The sequence below is a fragment of the Sprattus sprattus genome, assembly GCF_963457725.1.
Source record: "Sprattus sprattus genome assembly, chromosome: 17".
NCBI lineage: Eukaryota > Metazoa > Chordata > Actinopteri > Clupeiformes > Clupeidae > Sprattus > Sprattus sprattus.
Genome location: NC_137915.1, coordinates 7,411,663 through 7,435,130, shown reverse-complemented (window position 1 = coordinate 7,435,130; position 23,468 = coordinate 7,411,663). Strand labels below are relative to the sequence as shown.

General features: G+C 41.9%; 1 protein-coding gene across 2 annotated transcripts; it reads right to left on the bottom strand.

Annotated features, from left to right (window-relative positions):
* Positions 1-6,810: 6,810 nt before the first annotated feature.
* LOC308378366 (alanine aminotransferase 2-like) lies at positions 6,811-22,442 on the bottom strand. Of its 2 annotated transcripts, XM_080855257.1 has the most exons (14): positions 22,288-22,329; positions 19,943-19,985; positions 19,484-19,519; positions 14,890-15,085; positions 10,793-10,882; positions 10,571-10,679; positions 9,803-9,933; positions 9,449-9,692; positions 9,071-9,150; positions 8,816-8,952; positions 8,472-8,646; positions 8,222-8,377; positions 7,799-7,911; positions 6,811-7,690 (listed from the first exon to the last, which is right to left on the bottom strand). In XM_080855257.1, exons 3-14 carry the CDS (start codon positions 19,495-19,497, stop codon positions 7,600-7,602), a joined length of 1,536 nt encoding a protein of 511 aa, XP_080711383.1. In that variant the 5' UTR covers positions 19,498-19,519; positions 19,943-19,985; positions 22,288-22,329; the 3' UTR covers positions 6,811-7,599. The 2 variants fall into 2 exon arrangements, with proteins under 2 accessions (XP_080711383.1, XP_080711384.1); XM_080855258.1 differs by lacking the exons at positions 19,484-19,519; positions 19,943-19,985 and having other exon boundaries at positions 22,288-22,442.
* Between the last annotated feature and the right edge of the window lie 1,026 nt (positions 22,443-23,468).

Below are 23,468 nucleotides of genomic sequence, written 5' to 3'. Positions count from 1 at the left end.
CGACATTCTCCTCAACCACCTCATGCACGACATTCTCCTCAACCACCTCATGCACGACATTCTCCTTCACCTCCTGATGCATGACAGCCTCCTTCACCTCCTCATGTATGACAGACTCCTTCACCTCCTCATGTATGACGGCCTCCTTCACGTCCTCATGCAGGACATTCTCCTCAACCACCTGGTGTATGACAGCCTCCTCCACCTCCTGGTGTATGATAGCCTCCTTCACATCCTCATGTATGACAGACTCCTTCACCTCCTGGTGTATGACAGACTCCTTCACCTCCTCATGCACGACATTCTCCTCAACCACCTGGTGTATGACAGACTCCTTCACCTCATCATGCATGGCAGACTCCTTCACCTCCTCATGCTTGACAGCCTCCTTCACCTCCTGATGCATGACAGACTCCTTCACCTCCTGGTGTATGAGAGCCTCCTTCACCTCCTCATGCTTGACATTCTCCTCAACCACCTGGTGTATGACAGCCTCCTCCACCTCCTGGTGTATGATAGCCTCCTTCACCTCCTGATGCATGACAGACTCCTTCACCTCCTCATGCTTGACAGACTCCTCCACCTCCTCATGCACGACATTCTCCTCAAACACCTCATGCACGACATTCTCCTCAACCACCTGGTGTATGTGAGACTCCTTCACCTCATCATGCATGGCAGACTCCTTCACCTCCTCATGCTTGACAGCCTCCTTCACCTCCTGATGCATGACAGCCTCCTTCACCTCCTCATGTATGACAGCCTCCTTCACCTCCTCATGCAGGACATTCTCCTCAACCACCTGGTGTATGACAGACTCCTCCACCTCCTGGTGTATGATAGCCTCCTTCACCTCCTCATGTATGACAGACTCCTTCACTTCCTGGTGTATGACAGACTCCTTCACCTCCTCATGCACGACATTCTCCTCAACCACCTGGTGTATGACAGACTCCTTCACCTCATCATGCATGGCAGACTCCTTCACCTCCTCATGCTTGACAGCCTCCTTCACCTCCTTATGCATGACAGACTCCTTCACCTCCTGGTGTATGAGAGCCTCCTTCACCTCCTCATGCTTGACATTCTCCTCAACCACCTGGTGTATGACAGACTCCTTCACCTCATCATGCATGGCAGACTCCTTCACCTCCTGGTGTATGAGAGCCTCCTTCACCTCCTCATGCTTGACATTCTCCTCCACCACCTGGTGTATGACAGCCTCCTTCACCTCCTGGTGTATGATAGCCTCCTTCACCTCCTCATGCTTGACAGACTCCTCCACCTCCTCATGCACGACATTCTCCTCAAACACTTCATGCACGACATTCTCCTCAACCACCTCATGCACGACATTCTCCTCAACCACCTGGTGTATGACAGACTCCTTCACCTCATCATGCATGGCAGACTCCTTCACCTCCTCATGCTTGACAGCCTCCTTCACCTCCTGATGCATGACAGACTCCTTCACCTCCTGGTGTATGAGAGCCTCCTTCACCTCCTCATGCTTGACATTCTCCTCAACCACCTGGTGTATGACAGACTCCTTCACCTCATCATGCATGGCAGACTCCTTCACCTCCTGGTGTATGAGAGCCTCCTTCACCTCCTCATGCTTGACATTCTCCTCCACCACCTGGTGTATGACAGCCTCCTTCACCTCCTGGTGTATGATAGCCTCCTTCACCTCCTCATGCTTGACAGACTCCTCCACCTCCTCATGCACGACATTCTCCTCAAACACTTCATGCACGACATTCTCCTCAACCACCTCATGCACGACATTCTCCTCAACCACCTGGTGTATGACAGACTCCTTCACCTCATCATGCATGGCAGACTCCTTCACCTCCTCATGCTTGACAGCCTCCTTCACCTCCTGATGCATGACAGACTCCTTCACCTCCTGGTGTATGAGAGCCTTCTTCACCTCCTCATGCTTGACATTCTCCTCAACCACCTGGTGTATGACAGCCTCCGTCACCTCCTGGTGTTTGACAGCCTCCTTCACCTCCTCAGGATGAGCATTTGCCCATTTATCTTCCTCAGGTTTAGTTGCCTTCATCTCCAGTTGGATGTCTCTGACTTCCTTGTGTCCGATGGCAGGCTTCATCTCCAGTTCGGTGTCTCTGACTTCCTCGTGTCCAATGGCTGCCTTCATCTCCACATGATGGCAGGCTTCCTTGACCAAAATGCTGGAAATTTCCTCCAAATCTTGTTCCTGCTTGAGATGGATGAGATCCCTCACCTCCTCGTGTCTGACAGCTTGCTGTTCTTCCTCAAGCCTGCCGACCTTCTCTATCTTCTCAGGTCTAACAGCCTTGTCCTCCTCATTTACCTCTTCAAGATGGCTGATTTCCTCAGGTTCAACCGTCTCATTCATCCATTTCATGCCTTCTCCCTCATCAACCTGGATGAAATCCTTCACCTCCTTATTCCCGGTGACCTCCACTACTTCCTCATGCTCTTTGATCTCCTCAGGACTCAGTTCAGTCACCTTAATGCAGTTGCAGCCAGCGATTTTCACCTCCTCAAAGCAGCTATCTTCTTCCACCTCCTCTTTCAGTTCCCATGCAGTGACCCCTGAGGCCAGTAGGACGTCATCAACCTCCACATCATCATCATCAGATTCTTCCTGCTGAATTGGTTAAAAATACGCTGGTAAACATTCTACAGTATGGAACGTTTTAACATGGATTTTAGACAAATAGACAATTTTCTTTCACCTCTTTATTTTAACCAGCATCGCCTCTACAGATGAGAATGTCACAAATAAGTACAATTAAGACGGTAGTGTCCCATCAATCTAGATCTATTATTACAAAGCATCACATTGTCCCCAAGATGTGACATTTAATAGTATTAAATATGCACTTTTTCATGAGGTCTTGGAAACTCACTTGAAATCCGGCCATCAGCCCGAGCTCTTCAGCCAGAGAGAGGCGGTTCTCTGTGGCCACAGAGAAAGTGCCGTCCGGGTGCAGGAAACAGCCCTCTTCATTACTGATTACAATTGAGGAAATGATTTTAAAGAATTGATTTCATACGAATCCAGATGGAGACAAAATCAACAGAGGTCAAAAAGAGACTTACACCAGTGCTAATTCCAACTGGTCCTCCAAGTCTTTGACTTTCTCTCTCAGACCCTAAAAAATGCCAAATGAAACACCAGGAAAATTCATATCTAACGGTATCAAAACAATTGTAAAGCCAAAAGAATATAAGTAGTGTGTCAGGATGTACCTGTCCAATGGTGGTCAACTCCTCAATGGATGCTTTTTGCTGATGAATCACTACATCTTTCTAAAAATTGTACAAATAGGATAAATACGTTAGAAATCACCTCACTTAATCTGATGTCTCTCTTGTTATATGACTGTATACTGGACAGAGGTTTGTATTCTCTCCAAAGAGTTACAGTGCGCACATGTCTAGAGAAGATTGGATTATTTTAGCATGGTCAACTTCATATAGGCTACAGAATAGTTTAAGCTTTCTCAACTAATATTTATTAATTCATTTTTAAATCAGTAGCTTATCATATTGCAGCCACCTGTACTGGACACAGTAACTCATGTTCTACATTTCAGGTATGCAATGGCTGACTGCTACTTAGTGGCGCATCACTAGTTTTGAAAAATAAACTATAGATAGTAAATACATACGTTGCAAATGATTCCAGCTCTTTCACCAAGCAGCATGTTTGCTTCCTCCAGTTGTTGCTGCATGGAAGAACAACACAACATTTTTGGAGAACACATTCTAAATAATGACATCAAGAATTCAGTTGTTTGGCATCAGAGGAATTCTGATTCTAACTATTTCACAGACCTACCTGTAAGACCTGGACATGCTGACTCAAAGTTTTTATCTTTTTTTTGTCCTTCTCCCACTCAGGCAAAATGTCAGACATCTAGAAACAGGACACAACAAAATGGATTATTTCCCCAGCACATTTACAGAAACTGGAAATATAAACAGTATCTGATTAAGGGTGCTTAGCATTTCCTTTTATCCAAATCAATACAAACGTATGCTGCCAGGAGGACCGGTGTCAGTATTCACTCTATGAAGTAGTAGCAATATTTGGTGTTGTGCAGTTAAAGTATACCCAGTCACTTTACTGTACCTCCTGAGTGACGGCTTCTTTCTGGTGACTCAAGGTTATGTTTTCTTTCTCCTGTTAGCACATCATGTCATAACAGAATGATTAAACACGGAATTTACAAAAGCCCATTCTCATCATTTGTATTTCTGCTGTGTTGACATTTTCACTCACCAGTTTATAATAAGATGCCTTGAAGCAGTGATTGATTCTCTTACTCTCGGCTAGTGCTGTCTGGAGCTCATCCATTTCCTCCCTAATCTTCTCCGAACCATGGATGGCCTGCGTCATACTACACATGAACATTATAATTAGCAGCCTTGACATTTTAAAGGATTTTCTAAACAGTAGGCCACTAGTTGGACCAGATACAGTTACTTGTCCAATTCTTGTAAAACTAATAGTCAAACAATGTTTTAATTAGGCCTAATGAAACAACGCTGCCGTCAATGCTGTTTCAATGAGGGGTACTACACTCCATGCTTCAAAGTCAAAAGTCAGGCCTGACTATGCCACTGACAATGAGTAAATGGGTAACAAGCTAAAGGGTCTCCATAAAAACAGAGGTTGGTTCAAAGATTTATTAAGGACAATTTTATATGGAAATTCATTTTGTTTCTGGCAAGAAAAGGTCTGATGTTCCAGGGGCCAAAATGTTAACACTCACCTTTTCATCCGATTTTTTAGGGAAGTGACCTCATTTTCCAGGTCAATTTTGGAGTCCTCGCAGGCGTTAAGGGCCATCTGAAGTCCAGTATTGGCTTTCATCAGCCGGGTCTTGCAGTCCAGGAGATCCACAGTGTGTCTTTTCTCTTGTGAATTCCTGACACAAACATGTGTGTGTTCCAGCATCGATTTCACGTGTGTCACTAAATAACAGTTACTTTCTCATTTAGATTTTTCAATGACATTGCACTCACAAGTCTGAGGAGCTCCAGATTTCCTGTTCCTCTGCAGCACGTAGAGTGTCACTGTCCTCTGAGGTCTCTGTAAATAAAACATGTGGAGATTATTTTACATAGATACAGGACTTATACTGCATAGTCAGTATAGACTAATGCTCAGGCCTTGTACCTTCAGGTTTAAGGGGACTGGCTCCCCCTTGTTCACAGACGATTTCACCTCCATGTTCCAGCAAAAACGTAGGTGTACCACTGCCAAAAAGAGTGGTAAATAAGCCAAGCCTATCTAGACCACCTGGTTCTGACGAGCATCTTTTCAACATGGTTTCAAAGCAATGTTTTCTGAACTAACTAAACTCACACTAGGATACTATTCAAAATGTAGTTAACGAGCAAACAGTAGGCTAGATAATGCGATAATGTACGATTAAAAATGTGATGTTTGAGCAGTAGCTGCGATTTATAGTTCTAAATTTCATGACGTCATATACACCATTATGACATATTTCTCGACGCCAAAAAAGCTGCTTCCGCCGTTAATAAATCTATCAGCCTATATTAATATTACTGATATTAATAATTAAAATTCATAAGAGATTCTAAATCATATATTTATATATGTCACTAAACATAAGACATTCATGGTACTAGAATGGTGGGATGACTTCAATTAAAACCGTATCACTTGCAACATCTATTAAAAAAGAGTTGGTGAAAAAGTGACTGAAGAAATATAAATGTATTTAAGAAAATGTTTTAAAAGCGAGTGGCAAAATGGGGGCCGTTTGTCTGTAACTCACCATTGGACCGCCCGAAAAACAATGAGCAGAAGGCCAGCGGACCGCCATCTCTGCCCCCAGTGGACCGACATGGTCAACTGGCCTTTTACCATCTGGGAAGTTTTGTAGGAAAATAACACCAAACAACACCAAATTGAATTCGCATTACGGCGTATTAAGGATTTTGCAGACGAATATCTAGAGTCGAAAAATTGGAATGAGGCGTGTAAATAAGTATTAGACAATCATTTTCACATCTCTGTGAAGGCAGGAAAAATCTTGAGACGATCATGACATTCTCTGACCATCTCCGCCCTCTAGCGGATAACCTATCACCACGTCGCCTACGCTACAGCAGGCAGCATATGCAATTCAATGAAATTGTATTTGTATAGCGCCATAACACTACCATTGCCTCTACGCGCTTTATCGTCTGTTAAGTTTTTTTTTTTTTTTAAGTTTTTTTTCTTTCAACGAGTGGCTGTAAGTGCCCAACTTTCAAAAGGATGCTGATTAGTTGCTGAGAAAAATAAGCAGATCTTACGCTGATCACGTATCAGTCATACATTCTAGCACCAACTTCAAGGACATTGCCCTTGACAATAAGTGAAACATGGAGAACAGCTACCAACTATACTATTCTATTCCAAGGACATGGAGCTCATCTGCAATCATGGCATATTTTTTATATTTTCTGATATATTAAGCTGTTGCTGTTGTCACCCTTCGGCCTAGCCCCCTCTCTCTTATCCTCAAAGACTGATGTAACATGTCTGCTCAAGAGTCCTTTTCCCAACTCCCTCATCCCCCTTACATTGCCATGCATTTCACTTGATTTCACTCCCAACACCGCCTCTGCCAATTCCTGACACCTCATAAATGTTAAAATATCCAACTTTGCTGGTGAAATTTCAGAATGTGGATGGAGGTACAGTTTTGATTTTAATGGTGGCAATCCATTATTTTAAATCAAAACAAAACCAAAAAATCTACAATAAAAAAAAAAGTATGTAGACATAGCTGGGGTTCACAAACTATTAATCCTTTATTCCTAGTGTTTACATAAGAAATACAAATTACATTTTTATTATTAAAAACGGTCAAACATACCTTACCACATTCAAACACACAACACGCACCCTTCCCTTGCAAAGGGCACAGCCACGTAGTACTACCTTGCAATAAAGGTCACAAATATATTACACATGGATTCCAATAATCTCATCACACAAAACAATGTGCCTCTAATGCCCTTAAGGTGAAAATCAAACTAGGTTGTGTGACCTATATTTTAATAGCCCAACACCTAATATGAGATGGCCCTTGTTTATAGATTTGACAGTCACAATGCTGTCAAATGCTTATTTATCAAGACATTCCCCATGTCTATTAGTCTGATGCACTGGCCCTAAGGAAACCTGGAGATGTCACAGACCAAGATGGTCTTCACTTTTGTGCATAGCATCAGACTCCCTTCCTGGACATCATATTTCACATTAAAAGAAGACATTTTACAACACTGACAAGTAAACAAACAGTACCACAGAGTTAAGATATGAAACTAAACAGAAGTAGTGTGAAGACATGTAGCTCAATAAAAAGTGCTGATGTTAAAGGTTTAAAATCCAGAGGCACTTTATAAATCCAAGAGCAGATAGTCCAACTGTTCCAGAGAAGGAGCACAGGAACAGAGAGGATTTCAAGAGTGTGAACTCTGCTGTTATGGCAACTTAAGGCACCAGATGATACACTTCTCTCCCCCTTGTTCATCCACTTTGACAGGCTGAAGGTCACATGAGCAGGGCGTAGATTAAGAATACTGCTCTGTAAATTTCAGGTGGAATTCCTCGATCTTTTGCAGGACGACCTTTAGTGTCTCAGTAGGGGGAAGTATGGTCATCCTGTATACACACAGAAATGAAAGAAGACATATTGAGAGTCTTTTTAGCAGGGAGAAATCAGAGAGGCAAAGATAACTGTGGTTGAGGAAGTACTGCAGAGATAGAAACCTGAAGTGAAATGTCCCCTCCCTCTGGCCAAAACCACTGCCAGGAACCAAACAGATCCCCTTTTCCTCCAGCAGCGACATACAGTAGAACATGTCCGGAGCCTGGCCCTTCTCCTGCAGACACACATACAGACACAGGAAGATAGAGAGTGAGCATGGGATTGCAAATATATTAAGGTTTTTTCCTGCCTAACAAGGAGTTTTTCCTTGCCCCTGTTGCCATTGTGCATGCACTAATGGGGTTCAGGCTCTGGGCTCTGTAAAGCGCCTAGAGGCAATTGTATTGTTATGGCGCTATATAAATAAAATTGAATTGAAATATTCAGAAGGGATTTAAAATACTAAACCAAGTTATGATTTATCTCAAAAGTGCTTGTGTAAAGACGGGGGGGGGGGGGGGGGGTCGGTCTCAACCAGCATGTACCTTTGCTGCCTCGATAGCCTTCTGGGGCAGCTCAATCCTGGGGAAGGCATACATGGCTCCTTGCACTGTATTACAGGAGATCCCTGGGACCTTGTTAAATATCTCCTCTGCCATCTTGGCCTTGTCAGCCAGGGCAGCTAGCACAGCGGCTCGTTCCTGTTGTTGAGCACACGGTCTTCAGATTAGTACCACAAAATAACAATACAGAACACCAGCGCACCACAGAAGTGTGGCATACGAGGAGTCGGACCTTCTTAAAGGTGGGGTAGGAGGGCTCGTCAGGCTGAGGAGGGTTCACCACCAGGTCTAAGAGGGCCTGCCCTGTCACAGGAGGGCAAAGTCTGACTGAAACCAACTTAGTGAGCTGGACCTTCACATCGGGGTCTAGGTTTATGAGCTCCATGTAGCCCCCTCGGAATCCACACCTGAAGGAAAGCCAAGCAGTCAGACACTCAAGGGTGCAATAGCATACATTATATACGATAGGGATGATGAAATTAACTATTTAAAGTGGGTATACACAGTAAGCATTATTAAGGTGTGATTTGTTTGTGGAGGACACACGCCTGATATGGGAAGACGTATTGTACTCACTCTCCCATGTAGCATTTGGATGTAGAGTGGAAAGAAGCCAGCTCCACTTTATTCGAGTATTTGGGTCCCATTTCAAACAGTACCTTCTTAAAAGAGTTAAATTCACAACCCTCTGCATAAATATTATCCTGGTACACCTGAACATGGGTGAGAGAATTGACGGGTTAATCCAGTACATCCACATCGAAATATTCAGTGCATCCACATCAAGTCATGCTCGGATTGTGAGACGTCAACCATGTCTCCATATCATACCTCATCAGCCATCAGAAAGAGGTTCTCCTCAGCAGCGAATCGAATCACATCTTCAATACACTGCCTGCTCTGCACCTGACCTATCAGAAACAGAGGTGAGGACACGTCATTTCCATGCTTTGTAACATGGTTGCGGATTATTCGGATCCCAAAAAAGTACAATATCCGGGTCATATGACGTCATACAGGAAGTGTAACCCACTTTCAGGCATTGGTAGGGATACCGAGACCTAGTTTTTAGCCTTATACTCTAACCCTAACCCTAAAAAATCCTAAGAAAAAGTAGATTCTGCCACTTAGAAAACTTTTTGGGGGATCCGATAAATCCGCAGCCTTGTAACATGGTTGTCATTTGTGTTGGAGGGGTGGTCGGTTTACCAGTTGGATTGCCAGGGTTGATGACACAGATTGCCCTTGGTGTGCAATGTTTCTTGGCCTCTGCTAGGGACCGCCTCAGCTCGCTGGCGTCCAGGCTCCAGTTCTTGGCCTCATCCAGGTAGTAGTTTATCTGCACTCCCCCGAGGTCGGCCAGGGCTGCAGAGTAGAGAGGGTACTGGGGTTTGGAGATCATCACCCCCGTCCTGGAAGCACCCTCTCCAGAAATAAGAAGTTTCAACATGGTCTAAGAGAAGGATCGGGGGGGGGGAGGAGAGAGAGGAACCATTAACAACCATAATGTACTCCACATGAGGAGCAGGCCCAAGTCCCAATTGTGCGTCTGGTTGTTCTCACCGTGATGGCATCACTGGCTCCAGAAGAGAGGTAAATGTTATCCGGGTTGGAAGGGATGCCATCACGTCGCTCAATGTAGCGAGCCACATCTTGTCTGACCAGTTCAATACCCTGACTCATACTGTATGCACCTAAGACACACACACACACACACAGCAGAGACAGGCCATGAGGCAAGAGGAAACAGGTGTCTCTACCACATCGGTTCCAAGCCACCAGGCCTGAAATTATTTAGAACAACCAAAAGAAGAAATGGATACATTCTGGTACAGATTAGAGACTTCAGTGAAAAGTATCTCCATTTTGTATGTGTATCACCTCTCTCAGTCATGCTCTGTTGGTTAAAGGAGCCCAAAGCAACATTAGGGCATCAAAATGGAAATATTCTGGATAAGACAATCTTTATGATATTGACATTTACTTCACCAAATTAGCACATTTGCATCATTATTTGATACTTTGGGCGTTAATAATTTGCTGTTGCATTTCTGAGTGGAATTAAGGTTGCTTCTTGTGAACAGCCATGACAGCCTTCAACACTGTCTTCGCTTTGAGAAAAAAAAGTTGCTGTCATGACAAGCAATAGCTAAATCATGTCAAGAATACCTTGGGTCAGGCTGGCTGCCTTATTGCAGGAAAAGAAGACATCAGTAATTCAGTGAACTGGCTGGACAATTACAATGTGTGCACTGTTACACACATGTAAACACAAACAGTACCCACGCAAATGCAGGTGTCAATCTAACAGAGTAGGAGGCAAACTCTCACCTATGCTTCCTCCTCCACAGGCCGCCAGGAAGCGCCGTGCTCTGCTTTTGGCGTCCTCTGGAAACTTGTTATCCTCCAGAAGTTCAGGATATGCGCAAAGTGCTAAGACCTGAAGAGATTGGGGTAAAATAATATTAAAATGATAGTATAACAGCACCAGATTCTATAACTACAATCATACAGCACGTGGCTCTTGAGCTTAAGCTACGTGTTGACACACACCTGTCTGAGGAAAGTGATTGGCCGTTGACCCATGGCATGGCAATCCCCAATATTGGCTCTAAGGACTTCTGTAAATGGCTTCTTCACTCCCTGAAGACAAATTATGAGAAAGGTGATCTGAGAGTTGGTTACAATGCAAAATAAAACATAAACAGTATTTGACCATGAGTATGAGAAAGAGAAGGAAGGCTAGTAAACAGACTTACATTACACTTTTAACATTATATCCTACTTCGTTCTACTGGAAATAGAGCATGTTGGTGAGAGAAATTCAGAGTCGAGAGCCCGGTTAAGATTTTGGCATTATTGTCACCAAATTCACTGTAAGGAATAAGTTCTATCCCATCTACCCTGTGCCTAGAGCTTCCAAAAGGCCTGCTACATGAGAAAAATAATGTTGACAGTTTAAATGATTGACATGCCTGTGAGGGAATGTGGCCAAGAATGTAAAATAATACATTTAAAATAGTTCAGGAATTGATGTCGAAATGCAGCAAAAATCTTAACAGTTTCTGGTGTCAGTAGGAAAAACAACATTATAACTTTCCCTAAAACTATGCAGCACACCTTAATGTTTGTTAAAGGAACCTAAATTTGGAAACAGGCTCCTTTTGTTGAGTCTTAATCTGTTGGTATGTGGTAGCGAACCCCTGTATTATCCCTGAAACCATGCCCAAATCTAAATCTAAATAATTCCATCAAACGAACTTCATGAAAAATGAAGGGCTTGTTCCCTAGTGTTTCAGCACCTGCTTTCTTGGGAAACAAACACTGCATGACTACCAATCTTGGGAAAACTGCAAATGGCCTGGCAGTTTCCGGTGCAGTCATAATGCTGTTGCACGTCAGGGATGCGTCACGTCATGCAGGATTATACTTGCTTGCACCTATTCTTCTACAGAGATTATCCCATTCAATCTGATTCACCAACACTTAAACTGCATGACTAGAACTCATAGGTCACAGAAAAGACTACCAGAGGTGGGAAATATTCTGCAAATCTGTATTGCACAGACTTAGACGGTGTGTGGATACTTTATTACAGTGACTTTCAGTACGAAAGTAAGCTTGTCCCTCAATGTTTAGGCCTATTTGAGTATGCTTTTGTAAGGCGCGCCCTACAAAATCTCTTTAAAAGGGACAAATGTGCAAATAAATAACCAGTGGTGACTGACAATCAATTGGAATAGAAGCCAGTAGAAACAGTAGTTCAGCTGTCTGATTTTATCACCAATATATCCACAGAAATAGCAAAGCTCTTAGTTTTGAAAGGAGTGCTATATAAAAAGCTGACAAAGACAAAAATTAAACACGGATACTCAAAAATAAGACGTAATAACTTATACAAGTTATTCAATTAAATAAATAATTTAACCAGCTGTTTCCCACTATGAGCAAAGTCAGTTCATTTCTAACCCAGTATCTTCTGAAAAGGAAGACGAGGTGAGAATTGAATCCCTCTCCCCACCATTTGTCAAAACAACATGCAAACTTGTGCCCCTCAAACTGCAGTGGCTCTACCCTGCTGTGCCATCATTGGCCAGTGTCTAGGGGGAGTGTGCAGACTTTGTCCAGTTGAAACGGGAAGTTCGCTGTGTTTGCATGGTATCGCGTCTGCATTGTTTGCGAGAGTATCCTGCTCACCTTCGTCTGTGACGAGCAGAGGCACAGAGAAATGCAACTTTCTTTTCTGCCCTCTGCCATAATAGCCATAGTTCATCTGTTGATCCTATTCAGGTTTGGCTTATACAAGAGGGGACATTTCCTGCTAGCCTTCCGCAGATGAATTTAATTCTAAAGTCTAAATCAAATATGACTTAAGTGAGGAGCTTGTGCATTATCTCCTTCTCTCACAAACCTCTGCACTCTGCACACAAACAAACTCACACAGCTCTCTCCCTCTCCCATACAAACACACACACACACACACACCCTTATGCGCACACACACACACACACACACACACACACACACACACACACATCTATGCACAGACACACACACACACACACACACACTTCCATCGCCTTCCCTCTCATTAGCTGCTTTGTGCGGCCAGTCCCTTGGCCTCTTGTAAAGCTCAAAGCTGGACACACTGGTACCCCTGGCACAGGGACACAGACTCCCCATTTAGGCATGGAGTGACCACGGGTGAATTTAAATACCAGTGTGGGAAAGAAAAAGGCATGCAGGGAAAGAGAGAGACGGACGGAAGGCCAAAGGCAATCTAGTGCTTTTCATAGCTGGAAGATCACATATCCCTCCACAAACCCTCATGTTTTCCTGTTTGCCATTGCAAAACTATTCCCATATTACTTTATTCCATTTCAGATTGAGTGCAAGAGAGATCTAGCATCACGGGATTAATGAGTACTTAATGTTGAAACTTGAAAATTGAATACCTGAGTACTCTGAGCATCCCCTACCCCTTGCTGGTCACAGTAGTCACATCACAGGCATTCCTGCTTTGCCCCATATGACCTATGCATTAGGACTGGCTGATGACATGAACCTCCAAGCTCACTGCAGATGTCCAGCTCACAATGCCTTCATCAGGTCAGGACTCAACTGAAGTTTGTCCTACGAGGCTCAAATCGAAATGACATTCCTTGTGCAAAGGTTCAGTTTGTCCCTGTCTGATGGGAAGACATGTGTATTATTCCCACTGGCTCAAAAAAAAAGCCTGTATTACAATAGGGGAGGGGGTTCCATGCAGGCTAGGAAAGGACAGCCAGTGACAAAGGGTTCCTTTGAAGCTAGTCCTATTGGATTATGTAACCCAAAATGCAATTACTAGGCAACGATTCTCTCATTTAGGAGCACCATACTGCAGAGCTGCCATAGAGCACAAACTATAGCCTAAGGTTTCTACACTGTGCCAGAAAGAACTGGGTTCTTCTTCTGCTTCTCACAGTGGGGTCTTTGTTGAAAATGACAGAGACCAAGAGAGCCAGGGTTTGAAAAGTATACACATGCACGCGCACACACTATACAGAGGCACACCCGCTATCTAACAGAAACACAGGTTAGTTCAGCACAGTTTTTGCAGGAGAGTGTGTAAAAGCCCTTTTTATCGGGTTTCACTCTTCAAACTACTACTAGAATTTGAAAAATGTGGACACACCTTTCTAGCACTTCCATTCTTCCTTCTCAAACTAGTGATTTTGCTGATCATTATGTATTTTCTCTAAGGAAGTGAAATAACCGAAGAAAATTATCTTGACAAAACTTCTGTCTATCTCCAAAAGAGATAAAAAAAAAAAAACAACTTGGCTGCACTGATGAGCACAGTGAAAGTGGTTTGTCCAGACATTGGTCTTGAGTTGTACGATGGCACAAGTGCACTTTGCAACTCTTCTAAACATTAAATCCCAGTTGAGTCCCTCTGGAATCATTAACCAACAATGCTTTTTTGTGCGGTCAGCAGGGATGTGCAACCAGCTGTGATGTACAATAAGTAAGCAATGACAGTTGGGGAGAATCACTTGGAAATAAGAAAACGGGAGTGGCTTAGCAATGACAAGGGAATGAACTGACAGCTGCTGTGTCATTAAACCCCATAAAGAAAAACAGAACTATACTAGTCTGCAGTGGATCATACACAGAGGCGGTGTCTTCACTGTTTAACGTAAACCTCTTGTGATAGGCTACTTGCATTCGAGTTCTCTGGTGGCAGTCAGTGCACTTATAGTAGAAGCAGCATTAATATCTCGTACAGTCACAGATCTACTGTCAACAGAGTGAACAAATATTGTCATGACATGGCATGGCATGACAGAAACCCAACTAATGAAATGAGTCCAGTGGGAGGGAGGCATCATGCGCCCATTATTTACAGTGGAAGGGTATTCCGAAGCCAAGTTTAGAAATGCATGTGGTAACCAGAAATATTTCACATTTGTGTTATACTCTGAAATGGAGTGTGTGAATATTATTCTGGAATAGAAAATACTGGTAGAGGCAAAAGGCATCATACCTCATATCTTCTCTCAAACTCCAGGAATGGCATACACTGTCACTCAGTACAGATAGATTAATAAACGGAAACCAGTATATTGACAATGCAGGATTACAAGAACACTTTACGTTAATGTTACCTCTTTCAGCTCCTTCTCGATCTGCACAGCCCGCTGGACAATAGGGCCGCGGACTGCATATTCAACCCGTTTCACGTTGGGATTCATGGTGTCTAGGGTAAGCACCCTCTCCGGGTGCAAGACGCCGTTTTCTGTCATTTTCCTTGTGCTGATATCTAGTCGTGGCTTAGATGGTCTCGCAGATGCACTCCAAAGTCTGAGACGGGAGAGAAAGGAATGGGGAGAATTTTACCTTTCAAAGAGTTTGAATTGGTGAACTTCACGTAACGTACACTTTTGTATCCACAGGTTGGCAGTCTAGGCACACCGACGCATGCACTCGTGTTTTTATGCTGTAACTGTTTGGGGAAAAAAAGCATTTCTGCGATCAGACAAAAGTTAATTCACGTGTTCACAATAGGCATTTGGTTAGGTTTTTCGCTTGTAGCCTAAACTACAAGGTATCCACCGAGTTTGCTTACCAAAACGGTTAGACGCTAAAGTTAAAACACATTATGTATTATGTTAGCCAAATAACGTTAGCTAGTTAGTTAACTGACAGATCTCTTGACAGACTACAACGAATATAAATTTAGTGAGCTATCCTAATTGACGGAAGCCAAATCAATGCCAATAGTTAAAAGTTACACGTTTCTGTTCGTTAACAACACAGCTAGCAGCTAACAACATTAGTTACCAAACAGTTTTTGGAAGGGATGGGCGCAGCTGTCACGGTCCTATTGCAGTGTGACTGCAGACTCTCTTCGTGTTGACAAATGTTGTGTCTTAAAACTTGTAATTGGGAACGCTTTCCCTTATCCCCTCCCCAGTCAACCTTCGACAGTATGATGATGCCCCTCCTACTACATGCGGTCTGCATCTAACGGCAGTGCCAAATTAGGTCACTATACAGTATAGTATACGGAAGAAACAGTTACTTCTAAAAAAAGAAAACGTTTTCTAACTTTTAACTTCTACTAACAGGGAAAAAAGAGGGAAAACAAGAGGGAAACAAGGGTACGCTGGCCTTACTTAAATAGCTGGCGTTAACGCAACCTACGGTAAGTGTAGCTTAAATTATACATTCTAAACTGTTCTAATTTAAAAAAAAAAAAAAAAAACTTAAGCATAGCTACCTTGACATCGGAGATACTGTACATCTGAAAGTCATCTCTTTATGTAGGGTATTAATTGGCAATCAATATTAAGAATAGCCATTGAACAACAAGACAACAATGGTTATGAATCCAGAGATTTATGCATACATTAAGCAATAAGCCCCAAGAGGCCGTGGTTTGCGCTGATTTTAGAACAGGGAGTTGTTAGGCACGCGAAGTATTTGTTTGACGTCATCATTATCAAACTTTTGAATTTAATTACTCAGGTGCTAAGTTCTACTGTCGGCAGTACGTTCATGAGTCATTCAACAAAATAGCTTACATAGTAGGCCTATTTGTCATCCTCACTGTTGTCAAGGTCTTAAATTAAACTCACAAACATAATACATAAAACAATAATACATAAGAAACAAACTAAAACAATAATACATAAATAGACAAAAACATCAAGAGACAGATAACAATTTCCAGAAAAAAAAACATCTGTTAAAATAGTTTCAAATTGAGGCAGGTTGTGATCATAGATTTGAGTTATCCATTAATTTAAGAGCATGTAGAAGATCATTCCAGGAAGTCCAAGCAAAAGCCAGTTTTGAGCAGGTTTGATAGGGTTCAGCCGACATGAAAAGTGCTCCGACAATCCTTTTATAACTATTCTTAGGGAAGATGGATTTGCTTATGTAAAAGAAGCCAATTTTTTGGTGCAGTTTACTGACATGATTGTGTATATGGTAATCAAATGTACGTTTCTCGCCAAGCCAGATGCCAAGATTTTTATTTCCAGTGACTCTCCCATGTTATAGATCTATTTGCAGCAGATATATGCAAACTGTTATAATCAACATTTGTAGCGCTAGTAAACCACATTATTTTTGTTTTAATAAACTTACTTGTACTAGTTTGAGATTAATAAGAGCTTCCCGACGAGCATTTAAGGAAAGTTGCAGGTTCCCAATGGCAAGTTGAACAGAATCAGCAATACAATACACAATAGTGTCATCAGCATAAAGATGGACTTGACAAACACTCATACATGGTGAAGTCTTCCAACAAGTCCAATATTTTCCTAGGCCTATAATTAATACCTCAAAGGCCATTGTCTCGCTTATACCTAGGATGCTGTCAAAGAAAGTATTCATATATTTTATCATGAATATTTTGACTAACAGGGAATGCTCAAAACTTCCCACAGAGAACCAGATCAATAGAGCAAGAATGTGAAACCAATTACCTCAAGGAATGTTCTTATGACATGACAAGAAAAGTAGGTCATACCATTACTTGAAACTGACTTGTTGCTCTGGTAGAAGTTAGTTAGACATCTGCAGCTGCATATTCTTACTCCTATATTGTGTAACCACTCATTTCAAATAAAGGAAACTGTTTGAGAAGGACGGCAGAGGCAATTTGAAACAATTGACCTTCTCTGCCGGGCCCGGGCGTAAACAGTCTGAGTAAACTCTACTCTGGTTTGTGGTGTATTTATTCTGAGAAAACATAGTAAATATTCAGGATTATTCCCTGACAGCTGCCACAGATGTATTTAGGAATGCATGCAGGTATAGCCCACAAAGGCAACATGTTTCAAAGCCAACCTGTTTGTTTGTAGTACTTTTTTCTTAAATCACAGACAAGGATAACATTGGATAGTTTGCTTGGTAACAAAGGATTCCATAATTGCTAAGTCCAAATCCTTTAGCAACCTAGCTGTTAGCTTGCTAGACAGTACATTAGTAGTTTATCAAGTTCTAGCTCCATATTCCACTATGTCTTATTGTCCTTAGATTTTAAAAGCTTGGTAACAACAAATACCCCAATTCTCTCCATAGCTCTGCATGTGTGAGTGGACACGTATTAGGGCTACATCTCCTTCGAGTCTACCATCGACTTCCAAATGGCAGGAATGGATGACACAAAAGGGTAAATACAGACAGGACACAAAGACCACAATTAATTGCACTGTCCTGTGTGGTGGGCTAGGCTATCCTATCAAAAGGCCTGACTGTTCATGCTAAGCGAGGGAGAACTGGGGGGGGTCAACCTGCAGGTGATAGCCTAATAGATTAATGTCTTTAATGTCCATCCACTCTGGTTTCTCAGGCTAATTCCCTAAAGTTGCCAATGTTATTCTGTTTATGAGAGCCATAGGCTATGTATGGCAACATGCTGTCATTTAAACAGGTCTCAGAAGAACAGCTGCAGACAACCAAACTAATGACAACAACATATAAACATATAAACTAGTTTCATGTCTATTGTCATTGTGTGAATCAAGCCTCAACCCCAGCATGCACATGGCTAAGTCTCCTCACAGTGGAGGAGGCATATAGGGTTACAGCCACAGCACACTTGCACAACCACCCTCCCCCTCTCTCAAAAGTTATAGACGCTACTGCCCTTTCAGAAAAACAGGTTCAGACTGGCTACATCCTCATCATGGTAAATATTCCCTCTTAGAATTTCCTGGTAGCCTCCATCATTATTGGAGAGCAGACAGTGCAGATTCTCAGATTCTGGGGCCTGGTTGCCTGCATTTAATTGATTCATAAAAATGGGGGGGGGAAAAGAGGTAAGTATAAAGGTTTTGGCAAAGAAAACTGTGGGTGGTTAGAGAGGAAAGATGAATGAAGGAAGGGTCCAAAGTAATAGCGGGGAGAGGTCTTGTCTTACAACGTAACAAATGGACAGTAGCTCTCCTTTAACACTGGAATACTTTTCCCTGTTAAATTACAGTAAACTGCTGGCAGCTACAGTTGCCAGCATTAAACTGTTATTCTGCAGTGTATATAATCAACAACAGTTTAGTAAAAAGTATTACAGTACTGTACTGTCTAGAATAAAAGCTTTACAGAATAATACTGTCAGCAGCTTGGTTGCCATTTTACTGTCATTTTAGTGTTACATTAACAGTTTAATAGTGTAAAATGCATAAACATACAGTAAAATGTGATCTTCACATTATAACACTGCTGGACTATAAATGATTTTAAAACTTTAAAACTAAAATTCAAAACCCTGAAAAGTGTTTGCATCGATATGGTCCAGACCAGAGATAGCCTTGGATAGCATTCAGTAACAATTCATCAGTATCAGTATCAAACACATTTAGTCACCAATTTGAAATGTTCTGAATTTGCATGTCCTAGTCCATGTACCCTGAATTCAGCTTCCTATTTCTTGAGCTATGACAAGAGATGACCATATAAAATTTAATTTATTAAATCCACTGCATCAAACACATTCAGTAGCTAACAAATATCAAGTCATTATCTTCTTGTAAAATCCAATCCATAAGAACAATTAATCGGGTCAAAATGGTACTCAACAATTTGTATACAACTTGCATACCATACTTAATGTACCCTGTACCCTGCCTTCAGAGTCCATCTTTCATGAGTTATGATCATGTGCAATAGAAAGCGAGTGAAGAACAAACCTGAACAAAGAACAAACCTGCAACTGCACCACCGACCCACAACAGTGCTGAGACTCCTTACCTTAAAATGAACATCTGGCTGCAGTGAGGGCTATTCCTTTGGGAAAGTAAGGTCGTGTGTGAGATGTGCTGTGGGCTACATAAAGCCCCACTAACAGGCCATCAGTAGATACTGAAAATGATTGGAGACAAGCATAGGTATAATTGATAATAGGTAATATTCAGTTAGGCCTGTACTTGAAGGGGGATACGTTCCAAGATCTATGGCTAGCCAAGATTGTGGATAGTAGCGAACACCATACAACTTATTTGTGTACATACGTACATACGTACATGGCTATGATGAAGTTTAATTCATAGATTACACAATTAAGACATCAGCAACAATAACTAATAAAAAAACAAAACAATTAGGCCTTTAACAATATGGGCCTACTGTAACAAAAGTACTGAGTTTCTGGCGTTTTTGCTTAACCCTTAAAAAGTACGTTGTTGTCTAGGCCCTACACAACATTTTTACCTTTTCTCTTCCTTCCTGTCTTCCGTTACAATCTAGGCCCTCCCTTTAATAAAACGTGAAGGAAAGAAGGACATAATGAAGATGGAGGACGAAAGGACAGATGGGTTACTCTCATTTTCTTTATTTGTCAATCATCCCTTCCTTCCTTCATTTCTTTCTTATGTTGTAGCCCACATGTGTCAAATTCAAGTCCTGCGGGCCTGATCAGGCCCGTCAAGCCATTAAATCTGGCCCGCCAGCTCCTCAGAATGTTGCAAAAAGTTCCATTGATTTGAATGAGCAACGGTGACATTTTATTTGGTTTGCCTAATTTTCCCTCAGGATTAATAAAATATCCATCTATTTATCTACCAGAGCTTGTCTGCCGCGGCCGCTGGTATGTCGAACGCACCACTAATACTGCAAGTCCCACAATGCACTGTCCCCGTGTTGGTAGCATACGTTGATTTAGGGAGCGCTTGCCCCACTGTCCGGCCCTCGACTTACACCCATTTTTTTTATTTCGGCCCTCTGTGTATTTGAGTTTGACACCTCTGTTCTAACCCCTGCCTCTTAACAAAAAAAAAACATTAAAGAAACTAGGAAGGAATGCAACAGGGATGGAGGACAGACATACATGAGAAATGAGGTGTGCTTGCTCACTCACACAGCACGTTTAAGAGACATCAACTACAGACGACACAGCAGTATCACCTCTTGCTAGACTTATGGGACCTGTTACATACAGCATAGAAGACATCAATGACTTTCAGATCAATTAAAACATGAATTGTACTGTACGTCATTTTTATCACCGATCCAGAGTTCTTATAATTTCTACCTACATTGACAGACACATATTTGTTTTGTCTATTATGGCAATAGCTTACATCACAATTGCCAAGGTCCCATTAAAATCCATAAACATAGAATAAATGTGTTATTATTGTGTGTTTCCCTGATTCACAGAGTATGAAAGGAAGAGACAGAATTACAGCAAGGGCTACAGTCTTTGGAGATTTTTTACTGCCGACAGACGGAGAGAGAGAAAGCGTTTGCCTGCAGTCATCAACTTCCTTGACATTTAAAACATTTTGTTAGGAAGAGTTTAGCTGTGGCAGCTAGCTGCTCCTTGGCTTTTTCTCCAGTTCAAAAGTCTCTCCTCTTAGTGATCACCCGGGGCAACAGAGTCCAAAACATTACCCTGCCAACCAGTGACAAATCGTCCTGCTGAGGAGGTGTAGCCTACATACATACATACATACAACACACTTTTCTATATTGACAAAAAGGTAGTTTATATTTCTTATCAGTTGTGTGACAAACTCATGGAAGGACCATCATCTTTTCATCATCATCAGAACTTTTGAATCTGAATCTCTGAATGAGATTGGCTCCACATGTTTAGATATTTGTGTGTTGATTTTGATCCTAAATTGTGATTTATATAACATAGATAAGATAAGCTTTAGATAAGATGTTTAGGATATAAACTATATTGAACCTGAATTTAAAATTATATTTACAAGACATATTTAAGTTACTGATTGATTGATTGATTCTGAATCGTTTATGTCTTTGTTTAGATAAGGTCCATAAAGTAGGCCTATGCAAGATATCTTACTGGGTTTTAAATTGATTTTTTAAAATGATTTATTAAGTAGACTTTAATTTTATTCTAGCTCTTAAAACTGGGGACCGAGCTCACAGGGTGCTATTTGATATAATGAAACAACAAACATATGACGTATAATAACCCGCACACAAACTACACACTGCCTATTTACCCTCTGTTACACTACAAATGTTTTATCCTGAGCTCTTCGAGCGGATTACTCCTATCGGTGAATATTCTTAATCACATTCGAGCCTCTTGAACAAACTCGAGCAATGCATCAATTATGCTAACTGCCCAGGGAACTAGACACCTGTTTAACAAGCCTACGAACGTCTACACTTTTTCATTGCCATTTAATCACAAGTGAGTAACATTTTAACGTCTTCTGAATAACCGCCCTTCATGATTTGGTTTGGTGATTGTTCAAAAGGCCTGTAAATGTTAACCAATCACCCTTCGTATCGTGATTAGGTGACACATTTGGAACACCTGTGATCATCAGGCGAGAAAAACACCCTTTCATTAACTGTTCCTTTACTCTGTCTTTTATAAACAGACCAACATCAAGGACCCTGAGCAGTGTCAGTCTGACGACCTACTGAAAATGATCTTGTAATGGTTAGTCATTATTTAAATAAAATAATGTAACGTTAGCTGCCAGTCAGAGCAACTGCAAATTATATTTTTAGCTTTTTTGGTTCATTGACTTTACTTGTCTAAAGTAGGAGCATGGAGGACAGTAGCCTACCTTCTGAGATGCAATTCAAGAGTTGAAAACACCGTCCTTACTGATCTGTCTGTCTGTCTTTGCCTCTCGTTATCTCTGTCACTCTGCTCTGTTTTAAGAAGCCGTTATGTGGTATTTGGCATTCAAGAACTACGCTGGTTGCATCATTCCACCACCACCCTCAGCCCCCTCTAGCTGTGGGAGCAGGGGGCCTCCTGCTTGCCCTTTGGCTGTACAGTGCTGGCCATGGTCCATTGGTATCTGATCCTGAGACGGTGTTCTAGCCTGTGAAGGGAAACACTCATAGCTGCGCACTGATCTGGGGTCAGACCAGGTGTGGGAATGCAGTGAGCCGTGTGCATTCAGGACACACGAGGGAGATACCTGATCTTCGCCCATGTAGGGGGGACCTGGGCATGTGATGCGCCCCACTGACGTTCTCAAGTCTGCTTTCTACGCAGTTCAAGTTGTTCTACGTCTTGACTGCCTGAAGGAGATGCCAGTGGACTCGTGACAGATTCTTGTTGCATGCACAAAAATTGTCCACGTATTTGCGTTTGTGCATCATTTTACATTACATTTAATTGCGTTTATTCTAAATGTATTCTGTGATTTTACACTTAAATATCCATCATTACAAACTTCAGTCGTAAGAAGAAAAAAAGCCATTAATCACAGCATATTGTGTGATTAATTAGTTGTAAAGAAATACTACAGCAAAATTCAAATGTAAAATAAAAATACACAAATGCATATGCATGAATGAATTTGTCCTTTTTTTGGTTGCAATGACAAAGGAGAGATTCATTCTAAAGCTGCTCTCAGCCCCTTCGTCTCTTTTATGCCTCAACAGCTTCCACAAGCTAGGGACAACTGGCCGTCACAGCCAGCATAGTCCAGGGGGGTGACTCATAGGTTCAGGGACACAGGCCAGTGCAACTAAAAATAGCATGATTTAATGCCCTGCTTTTCACATTGACCGTGCTGGTCAAGAACTTGTTTAAGGCATTAACTGGCTCATGGACTGTCAAGTTTCTTCACAGGTTTTCTTTGTCTTGCAAACAAGTGTCCCAAAACAGGATCAAGACGTGAATCTGGTTGGTTCCAAATACTAATTCAGTATGCCCTAAGGGGGCTGGACATATATTTTTCTTATTAAGTACAATCGTAACTGCAGGTTAAGTTGCATTTGTATAACTCAT

Excerpts from the sequence above, each read along its gene's own strand:
- LOC308378366 (XM_080855257.1), bottom strand. Across the intron at positions 10,883-14,889 it reads TCGAGAAGGAGCTGAAAGAG|GGAGTGAAGAAGCCATTTAC; the intron begins GTAACATTAACG and ends ATTTGTCTTCAG. Across the intron at positions 7,691-7,798 it reads GAGGGGACATTTCACTTCAG|GATGACCATACTTCCCCCTA; the intron begins GTTTCTATCTCT and ends GTGTGTATACAG.